The 14174-nt window shown below is 33.1% G+C and overlaps 1 protein-coding gene across 1 annotated transcript in view; it reads left to right on the top strand.

Annotated features, from left to right (window-relative positions):
* Positions 1-2402: 2402 nt before the first annotated feature.
* LOC144835900 (growth hormone secretagogue receptor type 1-like) overlaps positions 2403-14174 on the top strand; it is a 32686-nt gene continuing 20914 nt past the window's right edge. Inside the window, exons 1-2 of the mRNA XM_078691021.1 lie at positions 2403-2516; positions 11130-11221. Of these exons, the coding sequence (XP_078547147.1) occupies positions 2466-2516; positions 11130-11221 (143 nt within the window). The 5' untranslated portion in view covers positions 2403-2465. The remainder of the gene's footprint in view (positions 2517-11129; positions 11222-14174) is intronic.

Raw genomic sequence — 14174 nt, 5'->3', positions numbered from 1 at the left:
ACATTGTAGGCAGCTGGAATTCTGTAAAGATTTAGTAATCAATAGAATACCTAAATGTGTCCATAGCTAGAAAAAATAAGATATACATTCCATAGGAGCAACTTAATAACTATCTAATGAATATTGATGGCATAAATATATTACTTGTAGGCCTATTTTAAAAAGAAAGTATTTTTTTCTTAAAGAAAATAAGGTTTGTTATGATTATGTTTAAAGTTAGATTATTCCATAGAAAAAGGTTAGTTAAAAATAAAAGATTTTTTCCGGAGTGCAGTAGAATACTCTTCGTAAATAAAATGCCTATCGTCTTTCTGTAATTACATATATCTAATAAACCTTAATTGTTGGTCAACATTAATGTATTAATGAACTCAACCTATATTACCCTACGCCCACGAAATTCTCTTGGTTTGTACATTTGAAAATGTCAATCCCACATGTGTTTAAACTGCAGAGCCACTGTGTTGTGTATTCATCATTCAATTTGAAAACAAAATCAAGGCATTTACCTTCAGGGTTAAATCATTGATTGCTGTATTAAGGTTAGATGAATATCTCACTCAAACGTCCATTCGATGTTTGCTTCATGCAGAAGGAAAGAACAACAAATAAACAAACTAAAAAAAAGTTTGGGTCTTAACCGGCAAAACAAAATTAAAAAAAAAAAACATAAAAAGGTCATGATCTTTTGTTTTTGTTTTTTATAGGTTCTTCCCACTTTTAGGCCCTATTTCTTCAAAATAGCTCATGAATAAATATACAATTATTGCACAATATTTAGTGTTCGGTACATCATGGAAGAGTGTAATTTTACGTTTCCCTCGTGGATACATCAATTATTTCATTTTTTTCCTAAAAAGGATAATGTATATAAAAACTAATACCAACATTTGATACAAACAGCATTGTCATTTTTCCGGTAATTTGCCCTTTGGATGTACATATATACAGAAAAAATGACAAAGTAAAACAGCCAGAAAAGTTAGCAGAGCTAAGATGAGAAAAATGTGAGATTTGAACTCGGAATCTTCTGCATTAGACTATTGGGGCTTTTATGGTATTGTTCGATTGGATAGATCATGATCTTTAACAAAAAACCGAGTTATATAAACTATTGAGAAGTAGAACAATGTTACAATCCACATTGATGTGGGTGTTTCAGTCAGCAGATACGATACTGCACGGATGTTTATTGTCGGTAGACATGATACCAGAATCGACTGCATGAGGTAAAGTAAATTGTATACACATTTATTCAAAAATTACCTCACGTATCTATCGTTAATTTCTACTGGAAATAAATGAATTGCACGTTGGAAAACAGCTTAATTAAGGTAAAACGTGACAGAAAGTTCGAAATCAAACATTCCGAAATTCTATGAAATTCTATGAGTAATTTGCAATTGTATCCAGATCACTTTAAAATATTGATGAATTTCAAAAGGGTATATAGATCTTGCGGAGGCGAATTAACATGAAAATTTATCTATTTTAAATTTACGATTAATTTTGCTGTGCACACATAAAAATTCCACAAGCAACATTTAAAGCGAAATTTTATCATCTGTATGTACGTTTAATTTTACAAAGAACTTTGAGCAGAACACATTTTACGTTTTGTTTTACTGCCATACTTTGTATATCAACATATACACAATGTATTATTATCATCTTTAATACAGTATCACAATGTATCACATGTGACGCCTGTATTATGTTAAGGTTAGGCTTAGGTTAGGCTGATGTTCTATGATACAGTCGTCACCTGTGATAATGTGACACTCAATTTGCCTATCATACTGTACAGTAGTGAGATTCGTCTTCTTAAAGAAATATTTTCTGCAACCAAATTCATTAGTCCTATATTAGGATCTTTTTTTACGTTCCTTTAATTTAAATCATAGGCCTAATAGTAATTTATGGCATTGTCACAACATGAAGGCCTATACAAGTCTAGTCTCTTTCTTATACGAAGTTACATAGGAGATCTCTATGTTATGCTGAACGACTGTAAGAAAGGCGCACCGTCTATGTTTTTCGCGTTTCCGCTTTAATCGTTTGTTTTAATAGCACGTAACACCTGTTCTCTGGCATTATGTCGATGTGTATTGATTACGTCTTCTATTATACTATTTGATTATTACCCTCGATCTCAAAAGGAAAATGTACATTTCGGGATAGTCTTAAAATTGTGTTCGAGCAGCCTGTCAATATCTGTCTGATTATTTTTTGAATGTCAACTTTGGTGTAGCTTTGATTCATGGTCTAATATAGAATGTCTATGCTTACGCTGACAACAAGTCAAAGCAGCTGAAGTATTTATTATTCAACATGTAAATTAATGAGTTGCTTGTTAGTATTCATTAGCAAGTTGCCTGCTTTATATTTACGCGTCATTACTACACAGCGTATCGATAACGTCTGTATTACAGCTCAGCTATGAAAGAAGAAATAGACGTACAGAAATGGGTAAACACATGCACAACGTACGTTACGCTTCCAATCACAACTTGACGGTAAGTAAAACCAATGTAGGCCTAGATGGCGTGTGGTACACACCATTTGCATTTCCCACTCTCATTCATCCTCCTCGTCGCAGGTCACGTGTACTGTTTAGTGATTGACGTAGGCCTATCACAAGCGACTACTACACAACACCACCCATTTCACTAGAAAGAACACTCGATATTCGAGCATCTTCCGATCTTTTAACCAGGCTTTTAAGTGCACATGACGGACGAATCATAGATGAACATATATGTTATATCCGTGGGCTGTTATCTTTTTGATATATTGAGTCATTAGGACTGGCCTCAAAATAAGGTGGAGTGTGAGGAAGCTGTTTAAAGGCAGTAACTGGGTCAAATGTCAATTAAGCATGACAATTTGTAAATAAAAAATAAACCATTTCGTGTAATACATTAACCTGTTTTTTATATGTGTCCTGTGGCGGACACCTTTATGTGCGCTTAACGACACATGTAAAGGAGAATTTCTAGCCCCTAACCTCCCCCTTCCTCTCCCCCGAAGGAAGTGTCCCACCGGAGGCGCTAACCAGTCGTGATTTTTCCATATTATTATGTCTTTGTTCCTCAATGTTATCTGGTCTGTGTGTGTACTGTACGTAAATGTTATCCAAACTGACAAGAACCCACTTCTTTTGGTACTAGTAATTGTGAATTGTGAAAATAAAAGTATTTAAAGTTAATATTATAATTATGAAGGGCTACAGTGGGTTTCTGTAAGTAGCATTAAAATGACAAACATTCATTTGTATTCGTCTCCTAACAATAATGTTCTCCGGTAATTACATCATTTACATTCGCATTTCTGCATGAACATTTACTGCTAAAAGCAATCCTTGTAATTTCCCAAGTTTAACATTTAAAACGATGACTTCAACGACTCAGTGTCGTACGTTTTACGTAATTAACTGAGCATATTGTAGCTGCGTGTGGCGCAGTGTGTTGATCGTGAGATTATGAGTTCGAATCCAACGCTCGTCACGTGTATTCTTACACTGCTTATGTTTTCTATCAGCTAGGTGTACAAATGCGTACCCGGTAACGTAAAGGCACAACTTTGAGCTGATTACTAGCTGCATTATGGGAGTATGTTTCTACGTGTTTCCTCGAAAATGACCGGGGTAATAATGTGCAGCGCTTGAGGTTTCACAACATTAGATGCTTTAAGCGTGGTTCCCACTAGAACGCAACGCAACGTATCGACGCAAAGTGTTGTATTGCGTAATCACAACAGTGCTGTAAATAAACATCGCTGGTTGGATTTCACGCAGGGGCGGGGGGGGGGGGGGGGTATGGCAAACACAATTATTGGAAGGGCATTTACTTACGTTGCGTAGATTGCATTACGTTGCGTCGCTATTGTGAACCACGCTTTATAAATCCAGGGTATTGTTATTATTAGTATTAGCGCACATCAGCTACCCTAGATGCATGTACATTTTCAGTTGTGTAGCTTTTGGAATGAGATATAATTCATGGTTTTATCATGTTTCAACAAAATTATGTAATCTCCATTTTTTTTTCAACTCACCAAAATTTCTGTATGCTTACTAAAAGAAAAAAGTTTTAATTTTAACTTATTTTTTACTTTGGTTTGTCTAAAGATTTATAATACTCGATATGCTTTTCTGCTCATGTTGCTTTGATGTTTTCGAAAAGTTCACATTACTGCTTTTACCATTGATTCATTTTGTTCCCCAAATAATAAACACTAATGTGCTTCTTCTCGTCTCGTTTAATGTTTTTTTTTAACTTAACACTAAATTTGATTTCCCATAAAGTAACTTAGTACAGATTTCTTTTCCACGACGCGCCACTCGACTACACAGCTGTCTGTTCAAAAAATCATTCTGCGCACGCTCAGAAAATTACCCCTCTTAGCATGACCCGTTTTACGATCATGTTTGTAATGTTTAATATCTGTGATGATTGACAAAATGACATTCTTTTTCGAATTTTCCTTTTGTAATTTTTCAAGAGACAGATTTATAAATATTAAACACAAATATTCTTTAACTAACGGCCAAATAATTGAATTTGTAAATTCAATTTAAAAATTAATGAATTTAGTTTTTAACAAAATGTAATTACAAATTCTTTGGAATTTCTTTTATTCTAAAAATTCATAGCTTTTAATGTGAGGTGATTATAAGAACAATCCACTCTATTACGTAATTATTTTCATTTGTTTTTAATATAATTTATTATACAAGAGCTACACAATGTAAGTGCTGAGTGGAGAATGAAGTTCGTGCAGTTCGAGTACAACCGGCGAATGGAAAAGGTAGCGCGATTTTGTTTTCTGTCTGCAGAAACATGGATTGGCGCGAATACATAAAGTGGAAAACAGGCGTATAGAGTAACCGGATCGAATAAATGGCATGAACAAATTCGTAACATTACCTTAGCCTCTTCGATCTATCAAACAAGACTCTTTCAAGCATTATTGATACGAACTCATTCTCTTCTTTCAAGTAATTAAACATTATCTTAAGACCTAGATTACTGATGTAGGCTACTTTAATGGTCGATCCCATGGAAGCTGCCAGTCAAATGGATATAATAGATAGTCCGTCATCTTATCCCGACACCGTCCCTCCCCTACACTGTCCTCTCCACATATCTGAATTTTTGTTTATCTTACCATAATTATACCATTGTATTGTCCCCCAAAACATGAAAAATGAAGGTTAACAGACTTTGAATATGTTATTTTATAGTTTTAATTAAGTTTATCACTTCCGTAGGAAAAAAAATGTTTTCACTTATAAAATGACAAAATGATTAAAGCGCAGGTACAGGCATGAATTTTAAATATAATATTTGGTTAATAGTACATAAATCAAATATTTGTAATAGAAATCAAGACGAAAAAACATGAATTTCCATTAAAATGGTCAAATACAAAATTTGGCAAAATTCTGCCATAAAAACCAGGAAGACATTTTTTTCAGTAGTTAGGTAGTTAACCTAATGTAATAACATGTCTGGTGACTCCCTAGAAAGTAAAAAAAGATGGTGGATATACGGTGGATAATTTTTGCTATAGCATGAAAATAAAAATCTGAAGTTGAATAAAAATACCAGAAATGTAATATTCAATTTATATTACCTATATCTATTCATCTGATAACATTTTTTACCACACCGTTTATTAATAATTTTAATTTAATAGCTTTTTAAAATGCCTCTCTATTTACAAAATTTGTGTACAAAAGAATAGAGATTTTACTGTGTAATTTGAACTATCCCCCCACTGATAAGAAAGTGCTTATTTTCAACAAGCTTGTGTAACACAAATAAAATCCCAAAAATTATGAAACATAGGGGAAACTATAGATCGATAATTATTGGAATGTATGATCAATAGAAATTTTTTGCCCGCACCTGGCCTTTAAATTCAACCAAAAACCCATTGGCTGGCAGCCAATTTGTCCATTTTTTTGACTTAGTATTTTTCAGGTAAATACTTTTAGTGGATAACTATTATGTTACATTAAAATGGCATATTACAAAAAAATGTTGTTGAGAATTATTTTTTAGGTGGACAATACATCTTTAATCTAATCTCTATCAACTGTAAAACAAATATAGGCCAATTTGTTAAGCCACCACCTCAATGTGAACTTTCATTCTGTACTATTATTTCCCAGAAGAACTGTATACGTTTAAGTAAATTAATATCCAACTAACATCTGCTTTTAAACACGTTCATTTTGTTTGTCTTGCGTGGGTTCGTCCCACTTTTATTACAATTCTCTGGTTTATATATGTACATTTATTACAATTAAATATATAAGATTCTTACAGTGTTAAAAATAGATAAAGTACATGCATATTTACATAATAAGATGAATTGTTTCAATATAAAACCAACATTTGCTTTCATTTACAATTTTAAAGAAGATGTTTATTTGAATACGTTAATAAAACATGGCAATAAAAGACGATGAACAGCGATTTAAATAAAAGTCTAAACTCAGAGAAGGAATATAAGATATCCTCCCTAATTTTCACCAAGACAAAATGGATGAGATGAAAAAAGAAGAATGCAAAAGTTTGAAAATTAGATATTTATGATGATACATTCGAATGATATATTTAATGAGTCGAGTCAAGCAAATGTATTGTCATTTGTAAACATATAAAAAACATTTACATTGAAATGAATTTGAACTGTTTCGGCTAACAACAAATAAAAAGAATTTAAACTACGTGGTGAAACTATCCCTCGTCGGACACCATCCCGGTATTTCTAGAACTGGTTTCGGCGTTGGTAAACCGTTTAAACACATTAATAATCTAAATCACCATCAATCAAATCTTTCATATTATTTCTGATAACCATCTCTCCCTGTAGACCATCGACCTCACACAAAATTAATTAAATTTTTTAATGTATTTTACATTTATCTTTCGAATCTGTTTAATAACCACGTGATGCTGCCAAAGCGCTTGTCTATTCGAATTTTGGGAGTACTGCGCATGCTACGAACCAATTGGCAGTGGCAAATCAAGAGCCAAAATATTTTGAAATGAATTCGGATCCGAATTTGGATTCGAATTTGGATACGCCTATAATTGTAATGTGGCACACTCGATTACACCGATGTAGTTATTTCTGTTTCGTGGTAGGCCCTATCTGCATGGTTTATTTACCATTCTTGCTCTTGTTGTGATTTGGCTTGTGAACAATTTGTGTTCTCTTAAAATCCAATCTGCCATGAATAAATAAAATATTTAAATTTAAAAACAAATTTGCTTGGATTTAAAATTGTAAATACATAAAGTATTGCAACGTAAACTTTGAAAACTATACGAAACATAACCAGCGGTTTATTATGATATATATACACGCACAATCGGTCTGTTTGGCATTTCTCTGTTGGAATGTATCAAAATGTTGCTCTAAAGCTCTGTATACACTATCAAACGATATGCCACAACAAAATGTGATGTGCCCATATATGGACATGATGATGTCATATCACTACCATATCTGGGCGTATCACTACCGTATTTGTGCACATCACACTTTTTTTGTCAAACTAGTTTGATAGTGTAGAGCTTTATGCTTCGCCTGCTTTACCTGATCTTAGGTGCACTTGTATTTTTTTTATAAAAACGCGTTTAGAGTTGAAAATAATCGCTTTATAATTGCCTTTTTTAACAACCATTATGCGAGTCCCAAACGTAAAATTGCTTATTTATTACTCTAGCAGTTCGTCGTCTGCTGAAAATATATCGAGAATCATTGGTCCAATTGAGGTCATGTGATGAAGAATGACAACGGCAAAAATTTAATTTTATTATCGTTTTTAAATCAATATTTCTCTAAAATTACGGGATAGATTGCGAGGAACTTTTGGCTCAAGCATTCTTAATATTAAAAATCAACGAATGTATGCTGAATGTGGAACGGGACACAATCTTTTCAGCTTCAATCACCGTAAGGCCTATTTAAACGGCCGCATGTTCGACACGTGCATTAAATTGAATGTTTTTGAGGTATGGTATAAGTGACCATTCGGCGCCTGTGGCCCGCGAACTAGGACAAGTTAAGGGCAATAAAATAAGACACATTGACATTCTTTCCGTATTCATCTCACGTAAGCTGAGCATCGACCTTTTTTGTACAATGTACCGGTATAGAACGATTCAGTATTCTGTATAATAATCATTCTATTTCTTCTGACACATAATTACAGAAAATAATAATACATAAAAGCAGAAAACAACAGACTATAGCCAATTGTCAAAACACTATACACAAGCTGCGGCTGTCGCCTAGGCTTAACAATCGAGAAAATAATTAACTTCAAAATTGAATTCAATCAATCAAGAATGAAAAGTGTTTTAACATGACAACAACAACGTTTGAAGGCAAAATGACGTTTATTTCTTCGTTCACATGCCATATAAGTAAGACTACAGAAACATTAGTAGGCCTACAAGAGACAGTTTTACACGATTTAAATACACGACAGTTTTGTAACGATAAAACTGATACGCGAATATTGTAGGACCGTTACAGTACGCACTGCAATGGACTCACGTCTTGCTAAACCCATGGGCCCCGGATCTTATGGGGCCCCGGATCTTATGGGGCCCCTGAGCAGTATCCAGAGGAAAAACAGGCATTAAAATAATGTCGACATAAGCTAAAAACACCCGAGGCCTCCAGCGTTGTTTCTAAGCCTCAGGCCTCTGCGTTACGCCACTGAATGGACAGGCATAGCGTAAGCGTTTAAGCACATGTTAGCACAAGCCTACACATTTTAACGATATCATAAACGCATAAAACACAAAATTTTGCTATCTTTTTAAATTTATATCTTTGATCAAAATCACATTGCACATACAACAAGTAAAAGGTTAATAAAATAAAAACAATAAAATAATATTTTAAAATATTGAAAACCGTATAAAACTAGGTTAAAATATTGTTGAAATATTTAAAAACTGTTAAAAATTCATAAAAGATATACAAAATAGGTAAAAAATTATTTCGATGATTGTGTATTTGATCGTTTTTTTGCTGTTAGACTATTCCCTGTGTGGGTAATGTATTTCTTTTAAAATAACACAATCGAGATACTCTAAATTCAATTTTCTAATTGTTACGTGAGCCCGTACGCGTGTCTTATGGGGCGCCAAATAGAGCAAGACTATATAAAATATTGCAAACGTCTATATAAACTTTTCAGGTAGTGTACTACAGACTCATCGCAGCCGTGCAATAATAATGTGACACGTTCCATCGTCATGTTTGGAATGAATAGGTTCAATGTAATCAGGATTTGACATGTGGAAAAAAAACATACCAAACTGCCCATAGCGCTTCTCCGCGACAGGATTTATACGTAAAGCGTCATTTAAATTAATCCATGACGCGTTTTTAAATTAATCTATGACGCCTTTTCAATAATTATTCAATTCTCATTTTAACCATGTAGCATATTGAATTGATATGTCAATACTACAATACATCATATTGAGTCGTGACCAGACGACACAAGACAATTAATTTTACAAACAATTAGTAAGATGACTCTAAAATGACTGATACGATTGTTATTAACGATATAAGTTAAACGCGAAAGAAGCAACATATTGCAGTAGACAGACGCCATTCGCTACTTGGTGGGTTCCAGCTTAGAATGTCCATAAAAACAAATCGTGATCTCTGTTTCTCCGTTTGTCTTATCATCACATGACCAAACTTGTTTTTTGAGTTTTTTACTGTTTCATGTAGACATTATCCAATCGGATTGTTCACCGAAATTGTATATTTCAACTAAAAAGTTTATTTCACTGGGGTATTTAAAGATGTATTGTCCCTCCAAAACATTTGAATAGGCAATTTTGTAGTTTCAATAAGGTTAATCACTTCCACAGGAAAAAAACGAAAAAAACACAATCTTTTTACTTATAAAAAGATAGAACAAACTGTTAAATTCAACCAAAAACCCATTGGCTGGCAGCCAACTTTACTTTTTTTGCTTTAAATTACAGTTTTTCAGATAAATAAGGTTTTTTTCGATCCAATTTATGGTCAAAGTGAATAACTATTATGAAACATCAAAATGGCATATTCCAAAAAAATTGAAAACATTATTTTTTTCAGAAGGATAATACATCTTTAAGAATTGTTCAAAATACAATACAGTAAAATTTTTAAGAAATACGAGTATGTAACACCGATAAAATATACAATTCTGTAAACTATATAGGCCTATTCAACGTTACTATGTGAGCATATTAACATTCGCTGATGCTGTAGTTTGTACCAGGGAAGAGTACGAAAGTAGCTCTGTCTACACTATCATCATTCAAACTAAAAAGTGTGATGTACCTAAATATGGTAGTGATATGCCCAAATATGGTAGTGATATGACATCATCATGTCCATATATGGACACATCACATTTTTTTTGTCGCATAAAGTTTGATAGTGTAGACAAGGCTTAAGGTAACACTTTTTGAAGAAACGACAGAAAATGTTATAGTAATGTCTATTAGTTTAGTAATGGATTAGACAGCTACATTCATATATCTTATTGTAATCATCATCATGTCTGTAATTCTCAGAGGTAAATTCTTAGGCGTGAATAATTATAGTACAACGTGACCAATTAGTCTGCTTTTTATTGTTTAAATCCATCGTTCAATACAATATATATTATAAAACACAGCAATGAAAGTGCATTTTAAACTTGATTTTTTTAAACATATATTTCATATTAAAACAGAAGCACTTAGCCGTTTTACATGAATATATTCAAGTGTCGACTCATTTGGATTGTTTTTTCAAGAAGAGTAAAATATTCACTTTGAGTTTTGCCTACTGACATCTTCTGATCACCCTGTGTATCATCGACTATTCCATCAATCCTGGCTCAACACTGGTGCGTTCGAATTATGACGTCACCGTATTGAACGTATTGTAAGCCTATTGTATTGAGAACTGTATTCAGTATCGTAACAAACTGCTGCTGCAACAGTAGCTCCCACATAGCTGCTGCATGCTTCACGCACCATGCGTGGCGCACATTAATTTACACGGTGATAAGTTGTAAAGTGACGTATTTGTTTTATATATAGGAATTCTGCATTGATTTACAAAACATTACCACGTATTTCTGCTGTAGTGATTGTGGTTTCACACGACGACACTCTGTTTCAGCAAAAATAAAGTAAGTATCTGTCAGTTTTACTAAGTTGTCATTTGTGTGAACGTGTAATCAGTATTTAAGGCAACGCTGCACAAATATTTAATTTAACAGGTACTTCATATTACAATTCGTAAAAGTGTTCACCATTACAACTAATTATACGCCTAAGAAAATAATTCCTATTATGAATTATTCATTAGTTGTTTCTAATTGGAGAGTTTATAATGACATTTAAAAAAAAGCAGTGGTTGTTTACAAAAACCATAAATTCAAGCCAATATCCACAGGTGAAAATCTAGAAAAAGATTTGCACTAGCGCTATTAAACACATCGTTAGTCTTAGGCCTATTATTTTGGGGGTTTTCAGAAATATTTTCAAACGTGTACAATGCTAAAACCTTACAAAGTGCACATTCCTATATTCTGAAGAAGAGTTCTGTTAGCAGAAAGCTTTTTTTAAATTTCATTGAGGCTTTTTTACTTTATGTTTTACTTCATTAACTTTTTGCTTATTTTATTTGCCATTGAGATGGATAGATCCAGACACTAATAAATTATTTTTACGCGATTTGTTTTTTTAATTTTTCTTTTACGGAATAAGCTATTTCGGCTTCTGTTCTTGTTCTATACTGTTATACAGATTTTTCACAAGCAAATTAACTACATGTTATCACTTACTTACAGCAATCCAACAAAATGCTTTAAACAAATGATTTGTCAAGCTTAAGCTCTGTCTATACTTTTAAACTAGTTTGACAGAAAAAGTATGGTATTGATATGTTCATATGGCCGCATCGCATTTTTTTTATCAAATAATGTTTTGATAGTGTAGACAGAGCTTTAGGATTGTCAACATGCAATAATGAATTACTGTTTTTACGGAATAAGCTACAATTTCTATGTCTGACTTTGTTTAATACTGTTATACAAATCCACAAGCGAACGAACTACACGTTATTACTTATGGCAATCCAACACAATGCTTTAAACAAATTTGTCAAGCTTACAAATGAATTATGTTTTGATGAAAATAAGTAACTCTCGGAATTCGAACTAGAACTTAATCTTTAAACTAGTTAATCATCCACACACATGTACGCTTATGTTTTTACATGTATTAATCTCATGTATTCAAAGTTAGAATGGGATGAAAAGTTGTATTTCTGCTCACTGTACTAATTTTATTTTTCAAAGACCAAATGCAAGTTTTTCAAGATACTCGCAACTTGTCTGTGTGTAGTGAGAATAAATCAAACCGTACTGTGTGCGCACGTCTGTATCATAATATTTACCCTCAGTTTCATTTTAATACCGCATGTCTCCATACATGCATATTTCAGGCGAGTTTTAAATGTCATTTACTGACTTTTCCTCTGTTGACCTTTTAAAATTAGGATTTTAAATTACAGTTTAAGCTCTTTTTAACCTTAAAGGGAAATATTGGAACATTAACTTTAGTTGAATCAGAACATAGATAAAGTAACAAATCAACGATGATAGTTTTGGGAAATGTTCATTTAATAGAGTAGTTTACCGTGTACAAACCCGGTAGCGAGGTTTGTGTTTTGTAAAGATTGTTATAACTAATGTTCTCGAAGGCTAAACTATAGTTTTTTAATAATCGCCTTCCCTGTTTCATATGTCATTCTACAAAACTAACGTAGGCTGTCAGTTACACAAAAATATAAGACAAATTCCACGCACATACAAAATGATATAAAATGTACGTACATCTTTTTGTACTCTATCAGTAACAATCTATGTGTGTTACCAACACAAAATCAATGTGGACGCGCGCGTTAAACTTTGGATTGACAATCAATGTATGCGGACGCGCGTCATCTTTTTGAGTTGACAATCAATATTTATGGACGCGCGCGTCAACTTCTGAGTTGTCAATCAATGTTAATGGACGCGCGCGTCAACTTCTAAGTGGTCAATCAATGTTTATGGACGCGCGCGTCAACTTCTGAGTTGTCAATTAATGTTTATGGGTAAATGTGGGTGCGCGTCAACTTGTTGAATTGACAAATAATGTAGGCTTATGTAGACGCGCGCGTCAACATTTGGCGTTGATAATCCATGTATATAAACACGCCAATGCACAATGTATATATGGACGCGCACTTAAACATTGGTTGTAAAGTGCACTCTATTTAAACGAAATACTAAATGGTTCGATTGTGTATGGAGTGTTTTCTCAATTAGGCCTAGAAAGAATTTAAATGTATCATAGTGTGAGTTAACCTTTATTCCTTTCGCTTTCGAAGCATTTATTTCCTTTAAATGTCCATTACATTTGAAACAGTATGGTTAAAAATAAATTCGATTGCTGCTTTTTCCATCTCACTTGTTTAAAATTCCTAAACGAAAAATATTTATTCTTTTTTCGTTATTTATACTTTACAGGTATTTTCTAATCTTATTCTTATTTTGAATAACCTGAAATAGTATAGTTAGTAATTTTATGTTACGTAACGTAATTAAAACGGTACGTGTGTCAAGTACAAACCCCTAATTTAATTTAAGTCTGTTTTATTAAAACAATTATTTAGGTGTTTACATTCTATATCATAAATAAATATATCACATTTAAATAATATAAAGAACAAACACACTGACAACAAATGCACTCTAAATAAAAGCAATATTTCAAATTGATTTGACTTAATGTCTTAAATTGCGTAAGACATCTTAAACAATAACCCAAAGTGTTTCAAATGAGATTAGACAGTTAGCATACCGCTCGCGTCTGCACCACGCGTGCTTCGCGCGCGTAGTAACTGTTCATTTTACACGTAATTTGTTTATCAAACCTTTAACAAAATTTCACTAGTGATTTAGGCCTATACGTGATAATTTGTCCAGTGAAATTAGTGTGAACCAACCTTAAAGAAACTGACATTTCAATGGAATGATATAATGTCAAACATCAGCCGTCCGGACACACAATATTGGGCGCGCGCGTGTTAAA

The sequence above is a fragment of the Antedon bifida genome, chromosome 2 (genome assembly GCF_963402885.1).
Source record: "Antedon bifida chromosome 2, ecAntBifi1.1, whole genome shotgun sequence".
Classification (NCBI taxonomy): Eukaryota; Metazoa; Echinodermata; class Crinoidea; order Comatulida; family Antedonidae; genus Antedon; species Antedon bifida.
This window is presented reverse-complemented; position numbering and strand designations above follow the sequence as displayed.